This window comes from Salvelinus namaycush, chromosome 12, assembly GCF_016432855.1.
Source record: "Salvelinus namaycush isolate Seneca chromosome 12, SaNama_1.0, whole genome shotgun sequence".
Classification (NCBI taxonomy): Eukaryota; Metazoa; Chordata; class Actinopteri; order Salmoniformes; family Salmonidae; genus Salvelinus; species Salvelinus namaycush.
In genome coordinates this window covers 40,754,077-40,778,648 of record NC_052318.1, presented here as the reverse complement: position 1 = coordinate 40,778,648, position 24,572 = coordinate 40,754,077, and the positions used below count along the sequence as shown (strand labels likewise).

The window sequence follows — 24,572 nt, the reverse complement described above, 5'->3', positions numbered from 1 at the left end:
AACGCAGAGGTTCCATTGACCAGATTGGCGCACATTCAACAAATCTAACAAAGTGGATATTCGTCAAATCCGTCATGATTTATGTATTGTAACAGGCCCACAATGTGGTTACTTAAGTCCAATTTGGCTGAAGTCCCTTTTCAGGTTTAGAAGAAGTGACTACTAAATGCTAACTCCCATTTGTATAAGCTGGTAGCATAGCAACCATACATAAATCGATGGTGGTAGTCAAAGTCGTTTTTAACTGTAATGCAGTTGATTGGTGACAATGACATGAATATGTACTGGGGTTGACATCCATACAAGTATTATACTCCGATTTTTACCTCAACTTAGTGAGAAATACACATTTAAACAATAGCCTAAATGTAGGCTAATTTTGCTGGGGGGCAATGAGGAGACTCAGGATCTTTCCACCACAGCCCATTCCCCCAACACGTTTCCATGGCAATTCCATTGTTTTGGTCGAGTTCGATTGACCTCTTTACCGCATCTATGGCCAATGTAAATTACTTGCATGTTGGATTTTTGGATACTCTCAGGGTCAATTGGAATCATGACCATGTCCTGAAAAAAAAAATAACTACAAAGAGAGAAGTCAGACAACAGATAATGTTGGGAAGGATGTTGTTCTGAGTTCTTTGATTTAATTGGTGACAAAATGTTATTGTAATTGTTGGGCATTAAAACATAACTTCCAACAACAACATTGTCTTCATTCCTCACTCTTATATGTCACATTCAGTGCAAAGCACCCCCCCAGTATGGTTGCTGTGGATGCATACTTGAGTTTCAGTTTGCATAAACTAGATGAGCTAGCAGGGCCACACCAGTAAGGCCCTAGAGATTTCAATGATTAACCTGTATGTTTTCTTTCTCTTTTGTGTGTGTGTTTAGTCATGCCGTTTGATAAGGTTTTATTCACAATGGCCACATTTCATTTTCATAAACCCAGCAGAACTATAACATGGACATGCTTTGCTCTGACATTTCTGGTGCTGTTTCAGATGATCCTTTTCATACATCCTAATGATGGTCATGGTATGACACCTTGGCAGACGTACAGTACCAGTCAAAAGTTTGGACACACCTACTCATTCAAGGATTTTTCTTTGTTTTTACTATTTTCTACATTGTAGTGAAGACATCAAAACACATATGGAATCACGTAGTAACCAAAAAAGTGTTAAACAAATGAAAATGTATTTTAGATTTTAGATTCTTCAAAGTAGCCACCTTTTGCCTTGATGACAGTTTTGCAAACTCGCGGCACTCTCTCAACCAGCTTCACGAGGAATGCTTTTCCAACAGTCTTGAAGGAGTTCCCACATATGCTGAGAACTTGTTGGCTGCTTTTCCTTCACTCTGCGGTCCAACTCATCCCAAACCATCTCAAATCAAATCAAATCAAATTGTCTTTGTCACATGTGCCGAATACAACAGGTGTACCTTACAGTGAAATGCTTACTTACAAGCCCTTAACCAACAATGCGGTTTTAAGAAAAAGAAGTGGTAAGTAAAACAATTGATAAGTAAAAAATAGAAAATAAAAGTGACAAATAATTTAACAGCAGCAGTAAAATAACAATGGCGAGGCTATATACAGGGGGTACCGGTACAGAGTCAACGTGCGGGGGCACCGGTTAGTCGAGGTAATTGAGGTAATATGCACATGTAGGTAGAGTTAAAGTGACTATGCATAGTTAATAAACAGGGAGTAGCAGCAGCGTAAAAGAGGGAGGGGGGGGGGGCAATGCAAATAGTCTGGGTAGCCATTTGATTAGCTGTTAAAGGATAGGGGGCAGCATTTTCACGTTTGGATGAAAAGCATACCCAAATTCAACTGCCAGCTACTCATCTCCAGAAGATAAGATATGCATATTATTAGTAGATTTGGATAGCAAACACTCTGAAGTTTCTAAAACTGTTTGAATCATGTCTGTGAGTATAACAGAACTTATTTAGCAGGCGAAACCCTGAGGACAAACCATTCAGATTTTTTTTTTTTTAGGTCATTCTCTTTTCAATAGATTTTCATTGGGAATCCAGATTTCTAATTGACCTTCTTGCAGTTCCTACCACTTCCACTGAATGTCAACAGTCTTTAGAAATTGGTTTAGGTTTTTCCTTTGTGTAATGAAGAAGTACAGCCATCTTGAACGAGGGTCTACTGTTAGTTAGAGGCGTGTGACCTGAAAGCTAGCTACAGTTTGTTTTAATCCTGTATTGAACACAGATCATCCCATCTTCAATTTTATCGATTATTTACGTAAAAAAATACCTAATGTTGTATTACAAAAGTAGTTTGAAATGTTTTGGCAAAGTTTACAGGTAACTTTTGAGATATTTTGTAGGTCACGTTTCACAAGTTGGAACCGGTGTTTTTCTGGATCAAACGCGCAAAATAAATTGACATTTTGGATATATATCGACGGAAATAATCCAACAAAAGGACCATTTGTGTTGTTTATGGGACATATTGGAGTGCCAACAACAGAAGCTCGTCAAAGGTAAGGCATGAATTATATTTTTTATTTCTGCGTTTTGTGTTGCGCCTGCAGGGTTGAAATATGCTTCTCTCTCTCTCTCAAATCAAATCAAATCAAATTTTATTTGTCACATACACATGGTTAGCAGATGTTAATGCGAGTGTAGCGAAATGCTTGTGCTTCTAGTTCCGACAATGCAGTAATAACCAACGAGTAATCTAACCTAACAATTCCACAACTACTACCTTATACACACAAGTGTAAAGGGATAAAGAATATGTACATAAAGATATATGAATGAGTGATGGTACAGAACGGCATAGGCAAGATGCAGTAGATGGTATCGAGTACAGTATATACATATGAGATGAGTAATGTAAGGTATGTAAACATAAAAGTAAGTGTTTACTAACATTAAAGTAAGTGTTTACTATGGTGCTAACTCAGATAATAGCATTGTTTGCTTTCGCCAAAAAGCCTATTTGAATTCTGACATGTTGGCTGGATTCACAACCAGTGTAGCTTTAATTTGGTATCTTTCATGTGTGATTTAATGAAAGTTAGATTTTAAAGTAATTTTTTTGAATTTGGTGCTCTGCATTTTCTCTGGCTTTTGGCCAAGTGAGACAGTAGCGTCCCGCCTAAACTCAGATTTTGGATATAAATATGAACTTTACCGAACAAAACATACATGTATTGTGTAACATGAAGTCCTTTGAGTGTCATCTAATGAAGATCATCAAAGGTTAGTGATTAATTTTATCTCTATTTCTGCTTTTTGTTACTCCTCTCTTTGGCTGGAAAAATGGTTGTGTTTTTCTGTGGTTATGTACTGACCTAACATAATCGCAAGGTGTGCTTTCACCATAAATCTTTTTTGAAATCCGATATGTTAGCTGGAATCACAACAAGTGTAGATTTAATTTGGTGTCTTTCATGTGTGATTTCATGAAAGTTAGATTTTTATAGTAATTTATTTGAATTTGGCGCTCTGCATTTTTACTAGCTTTTGGCCAAGTGGGACGTTAGCGTCCCACATATCCCAGAGAAGTTAAGAAGCCTTTTGGACCTAGAATAGGGTGGCTGGAGTCTTTGACAATTTTTCGGGCCTTCCTCTGACACCGCCTGATATAGAGGTCCTGGATGGCAGGAAGCTTTGGCCCCATTGATGTACTGGGCCATACGCACTACCCTCTGTAGTGTGTTGCAGTCAGAGGCTGAGCAGTTGCCATACAAGGTAGTGATGCAACCAGTCAGGATGCTCTCGATGGTGCAGCTGTAGAACCTTTTGAGAATCTGAGGACCCATGCCAAATCTTTTCAATCTCCTGAGGGGGAAAAGGCTTTGTCGTGCCCTCTGCAGGACTGTCTTAGTGTTTGGACCATGACATTTGTTGGTGATGTGGAAACCAAGGAACTTGAAGGTCTCAACCAGCTCCACTACAGCTCCGTCTATGAGAATGGGGGCGTGCTCGGTACTCCTTTTCCTGTAGTCCACAATCATCTCCTTTGTCTTGATCACGTTGAGGAAGAGGTTGTTGTCCTGGCACCACACGGCCAGGTCTCTGACCTCCTCCCTATAGGCTGTCTCATCGTTGTCGGTGATCAGGCCTACCACTGTTGTGATACCGTCAAACTTGATTATGGTGTTGGAGTCATGCATGACCATGCAGTCATGAGTGAACAGGGAGTACAGGAGGGGACTGAGCATGCACCCCTGAGGGGCACCCGACACCGTGTTGACGATCAGCGTGGCGGATATGTTGTTACCTACCTTTACCACCTGGGGGCGGCCCGTCAAGAAGTCCAGAATCCAGTTGCAGAGGGAGGTGTTTAGTCCCAGGGTCCTTAGCATAGTGATGAGCTTTGAGGGCACTATGGTGTTGAACGCTGAGCTGTAGTCAATTAATAGCATTCTCATATACTGTAGGTGTTCCTTTTGTCCAGGTGGGAAAGGGCCATGTTGAGTGCAATAGAGATTGCATCATCTGTGGATCTGTTGGGGTGGTATGCAAATTGGAGTGGGTCTAAAGTTTCTGGGATAATGGTGTTGATGTGAGCCATGACCAGCCTTTCAAAGCACTTCATGTCTATAGACGTGAGTCATCTAGGTAGGTTACCTTAGTGTGCTTGGGCACAGGGATTATTGTGGTCTGCTTGAAACATGTTGGTATTACAGACTCAGTCAGGGACAGGTTGAAAATGTCAGTGAAGACACTTGCCAGTTGGTCACCGCATGCTCTGAGTACACGTCGTGGTAATCCGTCTGGCCCTGCGGCCTTGTGAATGTTGACCTGTTTAAAGGTCTTACTCACATCGGCTATGGAGAACGTGATCACACAGTCATCCGGAACAGCTGATGCTCTCATGCATGTTTCAGTGTTACTTGCCTCGAAGTGAGCATAGAAGTAATTTAGTTCGTCTGGTAAGCTCGTGTCATTGGGCAGCTGCCCTCCAGGACACCTACACCACCCGATGTCACAGGAAGGCCATAAAGATCATCAAGGACAACAACCACCCGAGCCACTGCCTGTTCACCCCGCTATCATCCAGAAGGCGAGGTCAGTACAGGTGCATCAAAGCAGGGACCGAGAGACTGAAAAACAGCTTCTATCTCAAGGCCATCAGACTGTTAAACAGCCACCACTAACATTGAGTGGCTGCTGCCAACATACTGACTCAACTCCAGCTCACTTTAATAATGGAAATTGATAGGAATTGATCAAAAATGTATCACTAGCCACTTTAAACAATGCCACTTAATATAATGTATATATATATATATACTGTACTCTATATCATTGACTGCATCTTGCCATCTTTATGTAATACATGTATTACTAGCCACTTTAAACTATGCCACTTTTATGTTTACATACCCTACATTACTCATCTCATATGTATATACTGTACTCGATACCATCTACTGCATCTTGCCTATGCTGTTCTGTACCATCACTCATTCATATATCTTTACGTACATATTCTTTATCCCTTTACACTTGTGTGTATAAGGTAGTAGTTGTGGAATTGTTAGGTTAGATTACTCGTTGGTTATTACTGCATTGTCGGAACTAGAAGCACAAGCATTTCACTACACTCGCATTAACATCTGCTAACCATGTGTATGTGACAAATACAATTTGATTTGATTTGATTTGAATAGTTTGCAAGCCCTGCCACATCCGACGAGCGTCGGAGCCGGTGTAGCACAATTCAATCATAGTCCTGTATTGATGCTTTGCATGTTTGATGGTTCGTTGGAGGGCATAGCGGGATTTCTTATAAGCTTCCGGGTTAGAGTCCCACTCCTTGAAGCGGCAGCTCTACCCTTTAGCTCAGTGTTGATGTTGCCTGTAATCCATATGGTCACTGTGGGGACGACTTCATCGATGCACTTATTGATGAAGCCAGTAACTGGTGTGATGTACTCCTCAATGACATCGGAAGAATCCCGGAACATATTCCATTCTGTGCTATCAAAACAGTCCTGTAGCTTAGCATCTGCTTCGTTTGACCACTTCTAATTGACCAAGTTACTGGTGCTTCCTGCTTTAATTTTTGCTTGTAAGCAGGAATCAGGAGGATAGAGTTATGGTCAGATTTGCCAAATGGAGGGTGAGGTAGAGCTTTGTATGCATCTCTGTGTGGAGTAAATGTGGTCCAGTGTTTTATTCCCTCTGGTTGCACATTTAACATGCTAGTAGAAATTAGGTAAAACGGATTTAAGTTTCCCTGCATTAAAGTCCCTGGCCACTAGGAGCACCGCCTCTGGATGAGTGTTTTCCTGTTTGCTTACGGCCGTATACAGCTCATTGAGTGTGGTCTTAGTGCCAACATTGGTTTGTGGTGGTAAATAGAGAGCTACGAAGAATATAGATGAAAACTCTCTTGGTAAATAGTGTGGTCTACAGCTTATCATGAGATTCTCGACCTCAGGCAAGCAAAACCTTGAGATTTCCTTAGATTTCGTGCAGAAGCTGTTGTTTACAAATACACATAGACCGCCACCCCTTGTCTTATAGCACAATTGGTTACGGGACCATAAACTGTCAGCCATCTCCTCCAGGGCCATTATTATCAATTTGATTGAGGTCTGATGATTATGGAGGCCAGGTCATCTGATGCAGCACTCCATCATTCTCCTTGGTCAAATAGCCCTTACACAGCCTGGAGGTGTGTTTTGGGTCATTGTCCTGTTGAAAAACAAATGATAGTCCCACTAAACGCAAACCAGATGGGATGGCATATTGCTGCAGAATGCTGTGGTAGCCATGCTGGTTAAGTGTGCCTTGAATTCGAAATAAATCACAGACAGTGTCACCAGCAAAGCACCCCCACACCATCCCATTTACTCCTCCATGCTTCACGGTGGGAACCACACATGAGGAGATCATCCGTTCACCTACTTTGCGTCTCACAAAGACATGGCGGTTGGAAGCAAAAATCGCAAATTTGGAGTCATCAGACGAAAGGACAGATTTCCACCGGTCTAATGTCCATTGCTCGTGTTTCTTGACCCAAGCAAGTCTCTTCTTATTATTGGTGTCCTTTAGTAGTGGTTTCTTTGCAGCAATTCGACCATGAAGGCCTGATTCTGTAACGGCGTTCCTCCTCCTCTTCATCCGAAGAGGAGGAGCAGGGATTGAACCAAACTGCAGCGTTGTGAAATGACATGATATTTATTCAAACAAGACGAAAAACGAACTATACTTGATAATAAACAAAATAACAAAACGAATGTAGACAAACCTGAACATACGAACTTACATAAAACACGAAGAACGCACAACAGGAAAAATGACTACATAAAACGATGAACGAACGAAACAGTCCCGTATGGTGCAACAAACACTGACACAGGAGACAACCACCCACAACAAACAGTGTGAAAACACCTACCTTAATATGACTCTCAATCAGAGGAAATGAAAACCACCTGCCTCTAATTGAGAGCCATATTAGGTACCCATTAACCAACATAGAAACAGAAAACATAGACTGCCCACCCAAACTCACGTCCTGACCAACTAACACATACAAAAACTAACAGAAAACAGGTCAGGAACGTGACAGATTCACTCAGTCTCCTCTGAACAGTTGATGTTGGGATGTGTCTGTTACTTGAACTCTGTGAAACAGTTATTTGGGCTGCAATTTCTGAAACTGGTAACTCTAATGAACTTATCCTCTGCAGCAGAGGTAACTCTGGTTCTTCGTTTCATGTGGCGGTCCTCATAAGAGCCAGTTTCATCATAGGGCTTGATGGTTTTTGCAACTGCACTTGAAGAAACTTTCAAAGTTCTTTACATTTTTCGCATTGACTGACCTTCATGTCTTAAAGTAATGATGGACTGTCATTTCTCTTTGCTTATTTGAGTTGTTTTTACCATAATATGGACTTGGTCTTTTACCAAATAGGGCAATCTTCTGTATACCACATGTAGCTTGTCACAACACAACTGATTGGCTCAAACACATTAAGAAGGAAAGAAATTACACAAATTAACAAGGCACACCTGTTAATCGAAATGCATTGCAGGTTACTACCTCACGAAGCTGAGAGTGTGCCAAGAGTGTGCAAAGCTGTCATCAAGCAAAGGGTGGCTACTTTGAAGAATCTCAAATATAAAATAGGTTTTGATTTGTTTAACACTTTTTTGGTTATTACGTGATTCCGTATGTGTTATTTCATAGTTTTGATGTCTTCACTATTATTCTACAATGTAGAAGTAGTAAAAATAAAGAAAAACCCTTGGGTAGGTGTGTCCAAATTTTTGATGGGTACTGTATATGAGCTCTGTGCCCAATGATTTGATTGCCTCCCACTCCCCTTCCTCAACACCACCTCCATTCTCCACATCTCCCTCTACATCCCCCTTCCCTGTTTTCCCTCTGACAGTTTAGTCACTGCTGATCAACATTTCCACATCATTCATTTCTTATGTCACTTTATTGTAATTATGCACAATTACTTATACGTGATTCATTGTCCCCCCTACCGCCGTGTCGATCACTTAGCACGAGCAGAGTGACACAGGCAAAACTGGCTTTTATAACTCAGCGGCAGTGCCAGGGAGTGAACTCCCCAAAGATAAGCAGAGTATTGTAGTGCTCTGGCTCACACTTCCTCAGGGCAGGTGATAAAGTCCAAGTAGAGATTACATTACATTAATTCCTTTTTCAGAAGCCCTGACCCAGAATGAATTACAAGGTACATTTAGAGCATAGAAGAGGGAGAGATGAGCATCAGCCCAAATACTAAATAATGAATTACTGGAACAGTCACTGTCAATACATAGTGGGCCGCTGGAATAAGGTTAACAGACAGAATCAAAAAGGTATAGTGTACAACTGATGGTGTAAAGTGCAAAAACATAAATTAAATTGTGTTATATATTCTTTAGCACAGACATCATGGCCTGCCTGTAAGTCTAAACATTGAAGTATGAACAAATAATAATAATTTGGAAACGCAAATCCGCATTTTGAAAGATAACAGTCAGTGTTCCCGCCCAGTCTAGGTGATATGGAAAACATGGCTGTGCAAACATCCCCATGATACCTACAGGCACAAAATCAGCCTGACCACTACTACAGTGTCACCACGGGCTAATACAGTACACTCTGCCTGGCCGTTGCCCATTACTCCTTAGTTGATAGGTAAGGACTGAGAAAGGTGAGGGCTTTCCAGGTAGTGCTACGATAACACTCTCGACTGGCTTGTTGAACGACACATGAACATTTCCTTTAAAATGTCACCTACACTGAGAATGGCGCTGCTGTTCAGCATGATGGGTGAGTAACTATATGTTCCTGTATTATACTTTTTAAAAACAGTAATGAAGGATTGTGTAACTACTGTATATATCTTGGCCTTACACATTGGAGTGTGACATATTTGAGATTAAAGGATCATGTTCAAGCAGAGGAAAATACTCTGCTTTTTTAACATTCTTCTTTTTTTCTAGGATGTGGGCATTTAATCACAGTGACGGTTCCCGAGAAATTTGTGAACGTGACAAATGGTGAAAGTGCTCTTCTCCAGTGCACGTTTGTTACCACCGTTCAGAACACAAGCGACATCATCATCCAGTGGAGTTTTGATGCCCAAACCTCCATTGTGCCACAGCAGGTATGTAGGCTGACATTACTATGTCTTATGTTGCCACATGGTCACACTGTGTCCTCAATTTCACCTGGACCGTTTTACACACCTAGTGCGCCAAAGGATATTGTTCTGTTCATGGACAAGAGTGCTAAAGGCAATGTTATCGTGCTTACAGGGATTTACAAAGACGTCTGAATTTGAAAATGTGTGATCGAACTGCTTTCAGGTATACATGGAAGTTCAGGAGAGTCATTGCAGTAGATGGGCATGCTGTTGGATAGCATGAGGTCCCACAAGGATCGATGATTTGATTTGTTTTATTATTACAGTGTCATGCATCTTCTGGATGCCCACATGGGCATATAAGACATTGTATTTTCTGTAGCAAAATAAAATCATTATGTCTGTATGTGCACACATACATAAACAGTATATAAACATACGTTCATACAGCAGTGAAAAACTATTGAGAGAACAAAACAAAAACATTTCAAATATACAACTGATCTTGTCTTCCAAGCTGGAGATACAATTTGAAACCAGGAATACTTCTTTCCTAAATAACCATTCAAGTTTTTCTAATTCAGAACAGTTCCTGTTATATTTTCAATATTTTATCAAACAGTATAGCTCTCAAATCATCATATAAAGTACAATAAAATAAAAAGTGCAATTCATTCTGGACCTCCCCTAAATCACAAACAGTACATCGTCTTGATTGTTGTGCTTCAGTACGTCAGTCTTGATTGTTGTGCTTCAGTACGTCAGTCTTGATTGCTGTGCTTCAGTATTTTCAGAAAAGCCAAGGCAGGTACTATTCAATATGGTGGTTGCTCTTGAGCGCCCATTTTGTGACACACCTTGGAACGACAAAAAAAAAGCACAGTCACCAGAGCACAAGTGGCTCCCTGCCCTCTTACCAGAGGCAGTGTTACAGTAGAGCAAAACCTCAGACCTCAGAATTCTCACGTCACACAGTCACTAACACTTGGGGTTGCTCCAACTTTTCTGCCATTGTTACTTTCGTCGTTTGAATGAGGAGACCAAGGTGCAGCGTGGTAGGCAAACATCTTACTTTCGTTTAAATGAACACCGAAAAACAACACAATACAAAACGAACGTAAAGTTCTGCATGCTACACAGCAACTATACAAAATCAAGATCCCACAAACTAAGGTGGGAAAAAAGGCTGCCTAAGTATGATCCCCAATCAGAGACAACGATAGACAGCTGCTTCTGATTGGGAACCATACCAGGCCAAACAAAGAAATAGGAAAACTAGATTGCCCACCCTAGTCACACCCTGACCTAACCAAATAGAGAATTAAAAGGATCTCTAAGGTCAGGGCGTGACAGACATATTGTAACTTTCTTCTGTAGAATGAGTAGGTCTCTGAAATATCAGCACGAAGTCTGTTGGTTGTCCAGTGGTTGTTTTTCTGTAAGCTATAAGACATTCTTGCTGTTACTTTCTAGGTGTATTACTCTCAGTCAGGAGAGGATGTTATTTCTAAACCGTATGAAGGCAGGTTGAAGGCTCCCACCTATCCAACTACTAGCAATGCCTCAATAACAATAAGCAACATGCAAGTGTCAGATGCAGGGGCCTACACCTGCGAAGTCCACAACTTCCCTGATGTCAATGGGAAGACTGAGGCCACTATCATTGTCAACGTTCTTGGTAAGTTCTGTTTTTACATTTGGTCAAATGCTTTGAAATTAGTCATGGTTTACTTCATAAATGAATACAATGATGTCACATTTAATAAATTGAATAGTAACGTAAATCTTCTTCCTATTTCAGTGTCACCACAACACGCGAGCAGATCTATGAAATAGTTACACTGTTTTTCCTAGTCTGAGTTTGGTGATCGTTGAATTACGTGCCTTCTGTGATTCCACTCATCCACAGAGTTACCAGGGCCAACCTTGCAGGCCTCAGTGTCCACAGTAGTTTCCATGGGAACTGGAGCAGACTAGTATCTTCATTGTCAGTGTCAGAAATTAGAACAGGAACACAGGAGTACAAGACCGCCTTCCGACATGTCTCGTACTCCTCAGGAATAGACTGGAGAGACACATGACTATTTTAGATGAAATGAATGATTCCCAGTTCGATAAAGCAGAGAGGTTGTAGTGAAGCATTATGGTGAAGGTAATACACGGTATTCAGTCCTACCATGGAAATGGTCTTGGCCTTTTATTTTTCATGCTGTGTTTACATACACATTTGATTGTACCAATGGCTGCTCATCTTACAAATATATCATCGTCTTAATTGGTCATGTCTGTTGTATAAATTCTTCATTTTAGTCACCGTAAACCCTGCCAGTATCATTGTGTACAGTACAATGCCACCTTTGTCACCATTGCAAAGCATAAGAGACACTCAGGGCGATGACATCGTCTTTACTAGACTGCTCATGTATGAAAGTATCACTGTAACGACTCGTATCAAGCCCTGGCATTCAGTGTTCTGCATTCCAACGTCAACGGTACCTAGTACTAGACCAAATCCTGAGTGTTAAAAACCCCAAGTAGGACCAGCGCGCTGGCCTCAGTTGAATTTGTAGTTGACAGAGTGTTCTGCTGTGTATAGTGTATAATGTACAGATTCATCATTGATCGCTCATGAACTGCCCTTTTTTACCTGTACTTATTGCATATGTTCTTTGTCTATGTTTCATAATATTTTTTATCTATGAATAGAGTCGCAACCAAAATGTCCCCACGGGAATAATAAAGTCATTATTTTAAATAGCTAGCTACTGGTCCAGGGCAAAGTGTTGACTATTATGTCTAACTTGGCTATACCCTTTGGGCACTTTCTCTGATTGCCGGTAGTTGGATCAACTGGGTCCAGCTTGCAGCATATTACGTAAGCTTAACTCTTGCTCTCTCTCTCTCTATTACATGGTCTGTAAGAGAGGCCATCTGTGCCCTTCTGTGCTGTCCATGGTGATGTGGAGTCTGGTCACCTGGTTACCCTCACCTGCCACAGTGAGCGGGGAAGCCCCACCCCCACCTATACCTGGATCAGAGTGGATCAGGACAAGACCAAGACACCTGTAATGGGGAACACTGGTGGGTTGCCATACTGTTCCTCTGTAACACACATTCCCCATCACTCTGTTGTTCTCTGATTCATTAGAATGCTTTTGCTAGACTTGTGTTCTTTCTCTTTCTTTTCAGATCCGAAAATAGGATCCTTGTATTTCAGAAACATATCCCAGTTTGAGTTTGGAGAGTATTGTTGCAGTGCCTCTAACGCTGTAGGATCTGCTACTTGCACTGTGGAGCTCAACCATGGTATGGGTAATATATATGTATGCTGTTGTTTTTACTTTTATTGAATGTGGCTATATAATCTTTAAACACACTGCTGTAATTCATCTTACCAATATCCCACCATTAACAGAGTTAAGAGACGGGGCCATTGCTGGTGCAGTCATTGGAGCACTTCTTGGAGCTGTCCTTATTATCCTTATTATCTGGTACATGACACACTCCATGAAGAAGCAGAAATACAAGGCTTCAAAGGCAACAGAGATGCAGTGAGTGATTATGATTTGTGCTGCACTTTTAACGCATTCACAATAATACAATTAAAATGTGTGGTGCAGTGTTTTACCTACAGTTTCCCTTTCCCCCGCCAGAGCCATCCCTAAGAGTTCGGCCACAGTGGCATATGAAGGCGTCCCTACCAGGGGGAGTGGCCATCAAGCCTATGTGACCTCCGGAGGGGTTCCCATGGCAACAAACAGCCACGTCCATTCTGACGCTGACGGAGAGAAGGCCGAAGCTTAGGAGAGGCCTGACACACGTCTGGGGTGACCTCACTACTCTGAAAAACAATACTCCACTGGAGTTTGTGTTTTTGTATAATGTTTTTTTTTATTCACAATTTAAGTAATGGTTCATGTTTGTTTTATGTGATATAAGGAATTCCAATTGTCTTGATTTCACACACCCCAAAAAAATGCTAATCACTCTACACCCTGATTAATGTGGTAATCCACCCATTCCCTGACAAAATGTTTATTCCCATTTCATATTCATTGTGACAATCTAACCAATAAAATACAAATGTAATTTTGCATAACTGAGACAAGCGTTTCATTACTAATGTTGATATACACATGGTCTGGAATGACATGGGGTAAATCCTGAGGAGAGCTCTAATATGTTTGGTCTGAAATGACTGTGATGACTCCCTGTGGCCTTTCCAGGCAACCTGAGGAGAGCAACATGAGAGTAGCACAGCCAATCAGAGGTGGCCTCTACCACTTGACCTTAACACCTCGCTGCTGTCTCCAAGAAATACATTTCTAAGAATGAGCCCATGGAGAAAAAGAATGGTATAAAAGATTAGAATATAGCTCTGTGTTAATGTTCTGTTAATCCTTCACCTTTTTCATTATCAGGAGAGGGAGAGAGCTGTGTGAGTACAGAGTCCATCTGATCCCACAGTCATGATTCATATATGCATGAAAACAGAGGAGTGTGGACCTTTAAGTCTATGGTGCGGACAGATGGATACTCCAGAAAATTGGCCCGAACAGAAAGAAAAAACATTGTTGTCAAATATTATGCCACATACTGATTCAAAGACAGTATTAATGACCAGTAGGGGGAGCTGAAAGGCCAGAACTGGAAAATCACAGGAAAATTAACTGACATTAGAGCCAGATACATGCACAGATAAGATACATTTTTGTTAAAGGGGCACCTGCCCCTTTGCCCTCCCACTCGCCAAGTGCCCTTTCGGGTGGTAGTATATATACAGTGCGTTCAGAAACTATTCACACCCCTTAACTTTTTCCACATTTTGTTGTGTTACAGCCTGAATTTAAAATTGATTAAATTGAGATTGTTGTTGGGTCACTGGGTTGGGTCACACACAATACCCCATAATGTCAAAGTGCAATGATGTTTTAGGGAATTTTTACAAATTAATACAAAATGAAAAGCTGAAATGTATTGAATCAATAAGTATTCAACCCCTTTGTTATGGCAAGCCTAAATAAGTTCAGGAGTAAAAATGTGCTTAACAAGTCACATAATAAGTTGCATGGACTCGCTCTGTGTGCAATAATATAGTTTTAAATGATTTTGAATGACTGCCTTATCTCTGTACCCCACACATACAATTATCTGTAAGGTCCTTCAGTCGAGCAGTGAATTTCAAGCACAGATTCAACTATAAAGACCAAGGAGGTTTTCAAATGCTGAAAGCAAAGCATTGTTTGGGGCAAATCCAATACAACACATAATTGAGTATCACTTTTCATATTTTCAAGCATAGTGGTGGCTGCATCATGTTATGGCAGGGATGCAACTTTCACTGGGGACGGGGGGACGTGTCATTTTTGTCCCCCCCCCCCAGTTTTATCATTGGAATGTGATATGAATTGAGGCAATGGTGTGCTTTAGGACCATGCGGACTCCTCCGAGCGTTGGGTAGGTGGTTTGGAGTGTTTATCCGACTGGATAAAAAAAAAACCATCTAAAACCAAAGTTGCAGCGCTGTGTTATGGGTATGCTTGTAATTGTTAAGGACTGGGGAGTTTTTCAGGATAAAAAAGAAACGTAATGGAGTTAAGCACAGGCAAAATCCTAGAGGAAAACCTGGTTCAGTCTGCTTTCCACCAGACACTGGGAGATGAGTTGACCTTTCAGCAGGACAATAACCTAAAATACAAGGCCAACTCTACATTGGAGTTGCTTACCAAGACAGTGAATGTTCCTGAGTGGCCGAGGTAGTTTTGACTTAAATCTACTTGAAAATCTATGGCAAGACCTGAGAATGGTTGTCTAGCGATGATAAACAACCATTTGACAGAGCTTGAAGAATTTTGAGGGGTGTGAGAGGTGTGAATACTTATGTAAAGATATTTAATTTTCAATAAATTTGCAGAAATGTCTAAAAACATGTTTTCACTTTGTCATTATGCGGTATTGTGTCTTGATGGGTGAGAAAAATAATACATTTAATAAATGTTGAAATCAGGCTGTAACAACATATTAGTAAATACAAGTTTAAATTGAGGATAGTCTGATGGGTGAAAGAGTCAAGGGGTATGAATACTTTCTGAAGGCACTGTATGTTTTTTGTATACAGTTTTTGTCATCGTTCTGATCACAATGCCCCGCCACCCTCCACTAGGGTTGCACATTTTGGGGAATATTCAGAGGTGGAAACTTTCCATGGGAATTAACGGGAAAATATGGGAATTAATGGGAATATAAGGGAATTAATGGAAATATATGCAAATTAATATTAATACCATTTAAATGTAGATGTTTTTTGCATTGGATATAATTACCATATCATATGGAGACAGAACCATAAACCTTTTACCTTATCATAAGTAGACATAATTGCAAATAATTAAATCCTTCCAATAGAAAAATAAATATATATATTTGTTACGAATTGAACTTTAATTAAATGAGTTGACTCTTCACATGGGATGATTTCACTGAACAACAAAAGAAAGGGAATATTGAATGATTCCCAATGATCCATCGCATCTCCCAAAAACATTTTCAACATAAAATGAAAGTCTAGAAACTAAAGCTTTGGTTCCTCTCAGGCTTCCATGTCTTCTCCCTGCACCTCCTCAATGTCCACCTCTTTAAAATCAGACTCTGAGGCCTCATCTTCACTGTCACTTTCCAACCTTGTTGAGGATGGCTCGTTGTCAGGCTCAAAAAGCCTCAAATTTGCCCGGATGGCCACCAATTTTCCACCCTTGTATTGGTCAGCCTGTTGCGTGCTTTGGTGTGTGTGTTCCCAACCAAGGACCAGATGCGCTCTGAGGCGGCTGATGATGGTGAGATTTGAAGGATGAGGGAGGCAACAGGGGAAAGAGCCTCAGTCCTATGTTGGCACGACTGCCTTATTGCATCTCCATCCCAAAGCCCTTGCTTGGAAGTGTACTTCGCCAGACTGCCAAAAACCTTGCCCTCATCCAGGCCAAGGTGGGGAGACAGGGTAGTGATGACACCATAGACCTCGTTGATCTCTGCACCAGACAGGATGCTCTTGCCAGCATACTTGGGGTCCAACATGTACGTTGGGCTTCAGGCAGAAATCTTCACACTTTTTGAAGTATTTCAGAACTGTAGTTTCCTCTGCTTGGAGCAACAGTGAAGTGGGCAGGGCAGTACGGATTTCTTCTCTTACATCTGAAAGCAGAGTCTGAACATCAGACAGGATGGAATTGTCTCCCTCAATCCGTGCAATGGCTACTGCTACAGGCTTCAGGAGTTTCAAGCTGCTTACCACTCTCTCCCAAAATACATCATCCAGGAGGATCCTCTTGATGGGGCTGTCCATATCGACAGACTGTGATATGGCCATTTCTTGGAGAGACTCCTTCCTCTCCATGTCAAACATGATGACAACACCACCCCAACGGGTGTTGCTGGGCAGCTTCAATGTGGTGCTCTTATTCTTCTCACTTTGCTTGGTGAGGTAGATTGCTGCTATACCTTGATGACCCTTCACATACCTAACCATTTCCTTGGCTCTCTTGTAGACTATATCCATTGTTTTCAGTGCCATGATGTCCTTGAGGAGCAGATTCAATGCATGAGCAGCACAGCCAATGGGTGTGATGTGAGGGTAGGACTCCTCCACTTTAGACCAAGCAGCCTTCATGTTCGCAGCATTGTCTGTCACCAGTGCAGATACCTTATGTGGTCGAAGGTCATTGATGACTGCCTTCAGCGCATCTACAATGTAGAGACCGGTTTGACTGTCATCTCTTCTGTCTGTGCTCTTGCAGAATACTGGTTTGAGGGGTGGAGATGATGTAGTTAATTTTTCCTTGCCCACGAACATTTGACTACCCATCAGAGATGATTACAATACAGTCTGCTTTCTCTATGATTTTCTTGACCTTCACTTGAACTCTGTTGAACTCTGCATCCAGCAAATTAGTAGATAAAGCATGTCTGGTTGGAGGGGTGTATGCTGGGTGAAGAACATTCAGAAATATCTTCCAATACACATTGCCTGTGAGCATCAGAGGTGAACCAGTTGCATACACAGCTCGAGCAAGACATTCATCAGCATTTCTCTGACTACGTTCCTCCATTGAGTCAAAAAACGTCTAATTCCAGGAGGACCGTGAGCTGTTGCTATCGATAAGGTGTCTGATTCATAATTTTCACCTCGAATAGAAGTAGAGGGACTTTTGTCAGAGGTTGCTTGTTGTGAGCGCTGAGGGAACTTAATGCACTTGGCCAGATGATTCTGCATCTTTGTTCCATTCTTCACATATGATTTGGCACAGTATTTGCAAATGTACACAGCTTTCCTTCTACATTAGCTGCAGTGAAATGTCTCCACACATCAGATAGTGCCCGTGGCATTTTCCTGTAAAGGTTAGAAAAAAATGAGTAAAAAAAACGAATACAATCTATGTACAGATAAATAGTTAAGCAGTTAGAATAAACAACTCCTTTGTAAGATATATATTTTTAAATGAAACATGTATGGAAACAGGTGAATTAACACTTCTCACTTAGCAGGCTCAAGCAAGCTAAAACCCACATGGTAGCATAAACTAACTAGCAGAAATTGTTAACAAGTTATAAATTATTTAAACACACTTTGCTGTAGGCTACTATTTACTAGTTAACAAAGAAATAATGTATGTCATATAAAATATATTCACCCCACCCAGTATTGTAATCAAAACTTACCAGAAAGCATGTAGTCCTTGGCTCAGACAGTGTAGTAGTGTGGGCTCAACAGCATCTCATTAGTGTGCAAGATCTTGAGAATCAGCTGCCCATGTGATGGAAGAATGTACTGTGCATGCAGAGGGTTGCAATTCCATTGAATTGAGGATAGTTTAACCAAAATATGCCACAGACCTAGAATTGCCTTATGTGTATCCCACAAAAAAAGGTTCACTGTTATAAGCTAACTTTTTTGATGAATTTAAGCAAAATTCCCAAAATTCCCAGGCTTAACTTACCATGAAAAATTTTTGGAAAATATACGGAAATTTACCGGAAAGTTTCCGACCCTTTGCAACTAGCCAGCTACCTAGTTTAAATATCAGCAGTACTGCCACATCAGCATAATATTTTATTAACACTTGATAACACTAGATTAATAGCATCATCAATACCTGGTCTGGTTGGCTAATACACACAGCAGAGAGAGGCAGAAAGATAGAGGAGCGTCTTCATCAAGGACCCTCTAACTCAACTCCATGCCTTCTTCAGTCCATCCCTTCTTCAGTCCGCGAGTTGCACCATGTGTCAGGGCAGCAGCAACACAGGTAGTCTACTGGCGCTGACCACCATAATACTAAAATATCAATACAAGCCACTTGCCAGCCAGCCATATATCATGAGTTAGAAGACTATGAGTATTACATTATAAAGTTATTATTTAAGAATTTAAGAACATGGAGGATAAATTACAATCAGTACAAAAAAAATTAAAATCAAGCTAGCTAACTAGCAGATTAACATCAATTATCAACAATGACAAGCTGAAAGCCCACCCTCTTTCCCCTGTCAATCATGTCTTTAGGAGGCTTACAATTTGTAATGAGTGTGTTCTGGTACAAATAAATGGCCCTTTTCTTAAAAATAAAAATACATCGCTACAGAGGCAGTTGATATTTTAGGAATATCAAGATATGAATTATGAAAGTATTTTTATTTTGAGCACCTGCCCCCTGAAAGGTCTGTGCACTGCCTTGATTAAAAAGGATAAGAATCGGTTAGAAATGTCAGACAAAGGATCATTTACATTCTATTATACAAATGACAAAAAATATGTTTGTCAGCTATGGACATTGTTACTTCAGGTATTGTACTGCAAGGTCAACTCATCCAAATGCAAATAGCCTAAATATGCACCAAACAGTATTTATCCAAGATAAAGACTGGAAATGGCTTTGTTCTCTTTAATGAAAGGCTGCTGATCATCCACCAGAGACAGTGATATCATCAAAGTGAGCGTCTGGCTTTGAACAACAGGTATATATCCCTCTTTCCTCTGCTCCTCCGCTCCTCTGTGATCAATCTATGCTGTCAGTCGAAGCCCAGCCTGTTTTTGTGCAGTAGGTGATAAAACTAAATAATTCAACCCATCATTTATTTGATAAATTACTGAATAACTGAGTGAATCCTGACAGTGATTGGATTAGACTACTTAAAAGTTTGATAATATACTGCCTCTACTATACATACTACTCACATGCTTACTTAAATTGATCAGTACTCTATTATCATTTAATATACATTTAATAGAAATGTTTTGAAAGCAAGAAAATAATAATGAAAGGATCAGTGTTATCTGAGGAGATAATCCCTCATGTGTCATGATCGTCTTGAGGATAATGAGTGGACCAAGGCGCAGCGTGTGAAAAATACATCTTCTTTTATTTAGAGAAGTCGAAACACGAAAAACGAACACTTTTACAAAACAAAACAACAAACGACCGTGAAGCTACAAACGTAAGTGCATACACAAGCTACAAACGTTAAACATAGACAATTACCCACAAACGCATAATGCCTATGGCTGCCTTAAATATGGCTCCCAATCAGAGACAAATGAAAGACAGCTGTCTCTGATTGAGAACCACTCAGGCAACCATAGACATACCTAGACACATTTACTAAACCCAACACCCCCTTTACCATATAACCACCCAAGACAAGACAAAAACACAAACATTCCCCATGTCACACCCTGACCTAACTAAAATAATAAAGAAAACAAAGAATACTAAGGCCAGGGCGTGACAGTACCCCCCCCCCCAAAGGTGCGGACTCCGGCCGCAAAACCTAACACAGAAGGGGAGGGTCCGGGGTGGGCCTTCCTATGGCGGCGGCTCGGGTGCGGGACGTGACCCCCACTCCACCATTGTCAATACCAGCTTTGGTGTCTCTGGTAGATCCTGGCTGGCTGGCGACTCTGGCTGCTCATGGCTGGCTGGCGGCTCTGGCGGATCCTGGCTGACTGGCGGCTCTGGCGGATCCTGGCTGACTGGCGGCTCTGGCGGATCCTGGCTGACTGGCGGCTCTGGCGGATCCTGGCTGACTGGCGGCTCTGGCGGATCCTGGCTGACTGGCGGCTCTGGCGGATCCTGGCTGACGAACGGCTCTGATGCCTCGGGACAGACGGGCGGCTCAGATGGCTCGGGACAGACGGATGGCTCAGACGGCGCTGGGCAGACGGATGGCTCAGACGGCGCTGGGCAGACGGATGGCTCAGACGGCGCTGGGCAGACGGATGGCTCAGACGGCGCTGGGCAGGCAGGCGGCTCAGACGGCGCTGGGCAGACGAGCAGTGCAGGCGGCGTTGGGCAGACGGCCGACTCTGACCTGCTGAGGCGCACAGTAGGCCTGGTGCGTGGTACCGGAACTGGTGGTACCGGGCTGGGGACACGCACCTGAAGGCTAGTGCGGGGAGAAGGAACAGGGCATACTGGACCCTGGAGACGCACATTAGGCCTAGTGCGTGGTGCCGGAACTGGTGGTACCGGGCTGGGGACACGCATCTCAGGGCTAGTGCGGGGAGCAGCAACAGGACGCACAGGACTCTGGAGACGCACAGGAGGCTTGGTGCGTGGTGCCGGAACTGGTGGTACCGGGCTGGAGACACGCACCATAGGGCGAGTGCGTGGAGGAGGAACAGGGCTCTGGAGACACACTGGAAGCCTGGTGCGTGGTGTAGGCACTGGTGGTACTGGGCTGGGGCGGGGAGGTGGCGCCGGAAATACCGGACCGTGCAGGCGTACTGGCTCCCTTGAGCACTGAGCCTGCCCAACCTTACCTGGTTGTATGCTCCCCGTAGCCCGACCAGTGCGGGGAGGTGGAATAACCCGCACTGGGCTGTGTAGGCGAACCGGGGACACCATGCGTAAGGCTGGTGCCATGTATGCCGGCCCGAGGAGACGCACTGGAGGCCAGATGCGTTGGGCCGGCTTCATGACATCCGGCTCAATACTCAATCTCGCCCTGCCAGTGCGGGGAGGTGGAATAACCCGCACCGGGCTATGCACACGTACAGGAGACACCGTGCGCTCTACGGCATAACACGGTGTCTGCCCGTACTTTCGCGCTCCACGGTAAGCTCGGGGAGTTGGCGCAGGTCTCCTACCTGACTTCGCCACACTCCCTTGTAGCCCCCCCCCCCAAGAAATTTTTGGGTTTGACTCTCGGGCTTCCAGCCTTGCTTCCGTGCTGCTTCCTCATATCGCCTCCTCTCGGCTTTAGCTGCCTCCAGCTCTTCACGAGGGAGGCGATATTCTCCCGGTTGAGCCCAAGGTCCCTTACCTTCCAGTATCTCCTCCCAAGTCCAAGAATCCTTTATGCGCTGCTCCTGCTGCTGCTTAACACGCTGCTTGGTCCCGGTTTGGTGGGTAATTCTGTCACGATCGTCTTGAGGATAATGAGTGGACCAAGGCGCAGCGTGTGAAAAATACATCTTCTTTTATTTAGAGAAGACGAAACACGAAAAACGAACACTTTTACAAAACAAAACAACAAACGACCGTGAAGCTACAAACGTAAGTGCATACACAAGCTACAAACGTTAAACATAGACAATTACCCACAAACGCATAATACCTATGGCTGCCTTAAATATGGCTCCCAATCAGAGACAAATGAAAGACAGCTGTCTCTGATTGAGAACCACTCAGGCAACCATAGACATACCTAGACACATTTACTAAACACAACCCCATACACTAAACCCAACACCCCCTTTACCATATAACCACCCAAGACAAGACAAAAACACAAACATTCCCCATGTCACACCCTGACCTAACTAAAATAATAAAGAAAACAAAGAATACTAAGGCCAGGGCGTGACATCATGAACATCAAAAGAAATTAACTTTGGTGAACTTAATTAATCAGTATCTTTAGTGAACTTATGCAACTGTAAAAGGCAAATATTCACATAAATAAACTTCAAGGCTCTCTATTGTGTGGAAATATACATTTATTGATCTCATGGCAGAAAAATATATTTTAAAAAGTGTACAAGACTGACACAACATGGCCATTACAGCTTTTGTTAGTACTTCATTGAATTAATACGTTTTCAGACAACAGAAGTTTTGTGACAATAAAACTTTTTGGGGGACATATCCGTGGTATACCACGGCTTTCAGCCAATCAGCATCCAGGGCTCGAACCACCCGGTTTATAATGCCCTTTTAACAATGACAACCTAAGGTCACCATAAGGGTGAGTAATATACTCGCAGACTGTACAAATACTCATACAAACACCATTCTTACTGGACCAACAATTATATCTACAAAGTCCAGTAAGAACTTGATAAAAATAGTTCATATATATATTCATCTTTCATAATGTACATTCAATAATACCCTTCTATACTTTATTTTATAGAGTCAATAGTATCAACAGTATTAACATGTATTGTCCATTATTATACATCATTTCTCAGTTACTAATCTAAATAGATTTCTAACCCCATTGTGCAAAATGTTAAAAACTCCCTGCCTTAGATAGCTCTATATCTCTGTAATAGATTGATTAATAATGATGTGTCTACTGGTAACAGCATACATGGTCTTGAACTGTCCTTGCAGGGCACAGAGGATGGTCCTCCTATAGGTGCAGGACAGGAAGTAGTAGATTATGGGGTCCAGACAGCTGTTGAGGGAAGACAGGAGCAGAGTGAGCTCATTGAGGATGTGAAGAATCTGCTTACTGTCCAGGGCCTGAATCAGATCCATTTGGGCCAGCACGTAGGGCACTCGCACCAGGTGGTATGGCAGGAAGCACAGTGTGAAGATCACCGGCACCACAAAAGTCTTCCGGACCACCCTGCTCTTCCTCCGCTGGGCCTTGGGGTCCTGGTTCCCTAAGGACATGGTCCTCACCTTGGTGGTTATGCTGGCGTAGAAGCAGAGGACGAGGATGAAGGTGGCACAGAAGAAGGCCACCATGGTGAGGTTGGCCAGGCCCCCCAGGAGACCTTTATGGTGGAAGTGGAAGCAGATCATGTCACAGGGTTGCTGCCTGTCATTCCTGAGGAAGAACAGAGACATGCCCAGGACCAGGCTTGCCCAAACCGAGAAGGACGCCCGGTGGCTCCACCGCACCCTGTGGATTCTCAGGACCCACACAGGCTTGATGATCTTCAGGTAGCGATCCAGACTGATCAGGCTGAGGAACAGGATGCTGGCATACATGTTGACGTAGAAGAAGATGCCCAGCACCTTGCAGATGTAGAAGGGGCCCTGGCTGTTGTGGTAATAGACCCGCATAGGCAGACACAGCACCAACAGGAAGTCAGCTATGGCCAGGTGTCTCATGTACACAGCCATGGACGAGTCGGAGTGCTTCCTCAGGAAGAACACAAATATGGTCATGGTGTTGCTGACCAGGCCGAAGAAGCAGATTATTGAGTAGAGAATGGGTAAGGCAGGAGACAGGATGCCGTCATGGATCTCACAGTTGCCGTTTACATCAACCCCACTGGTGTTTACTCCTAGTTCCATCATCGTCCCACTAACGGTGGTATTCAATCTAGTCCCAAAGGCCGAGACACAAGCTGAATCACATGGACGACACATGCTGATCAATCAGCTAAAGAAAGGCAAAAGTTTAATTAAAACCCATATATTTCAAAGACAGTGTTTTATAAACACCATGCATACAATTGTTTTCTTTCAATGCAAGAAAAAGTATAATCAAATCAAATAAACAAAATGTATGAAAGTTGCGATATTTGTTATATTATGCTGTGTTGATTGAAGTCTGAAATAAACTATCATCAAGCCATGTTATTACAACCAGAAAACAAGAACTTACATGGGTAGCTGCTCCTGCCCTCTGCTCCACTCTCAGTCTCAGACTGAAATGAATGAGTTCCTGTGCATGAGCAGTGCTTTTGACAGAAGCAAGTCCCATCAAGGAAATACTGAGATGTGACGTGAGTCAACC

At 42.5% G+C, this 24,572-nt stretch overlaps 2 protein-coding genes across 2 annotated transcripts; one reads left to right on the top strand and one right to left on the bottom strand.

Annotated features, from left to right (window-relative positions):
• The first annotated feature begins 9,261 nt into the window (after positions 1–9,261).
• On the top strand, positions 9,262–13,406 carry LOC120057544 (V-set and immunoglobulin domain-containing protein 1-like). The gene is made up of 7 exons (XM_039006135.1): positions 9,262–9,286; positions 9,460–9,623; positions 11,076–11,280; positions 12,525–12,683; positions 12,792–12,908; positions 13,018–13,153; positions 13,256–13,406. Exons 1-7 carry the CDS (start codon positions 9,262–9,264, stop codon positions 13,404–13,406), a joined length of 957 nt encoding a protein of 318 aa, XP_038862063.1.
• Positions 13,407–23,134: 9,728 nt separating this feature from the next.
• Positions 23,135–24,130, bottom strand: LOC120057543 (probable G-protein coupled receptor 34). Its single transcript, XM_039006134.1, has one exon. It carries the CDS (start codon positions 24,128–24,130, stop codon positions 23,135–23,137), a length of 996 nt encoding a protein of 331 aa, XP_038862062.1.
• Positions 24,131–24,572: the final 442 nt, after the last annotated feature.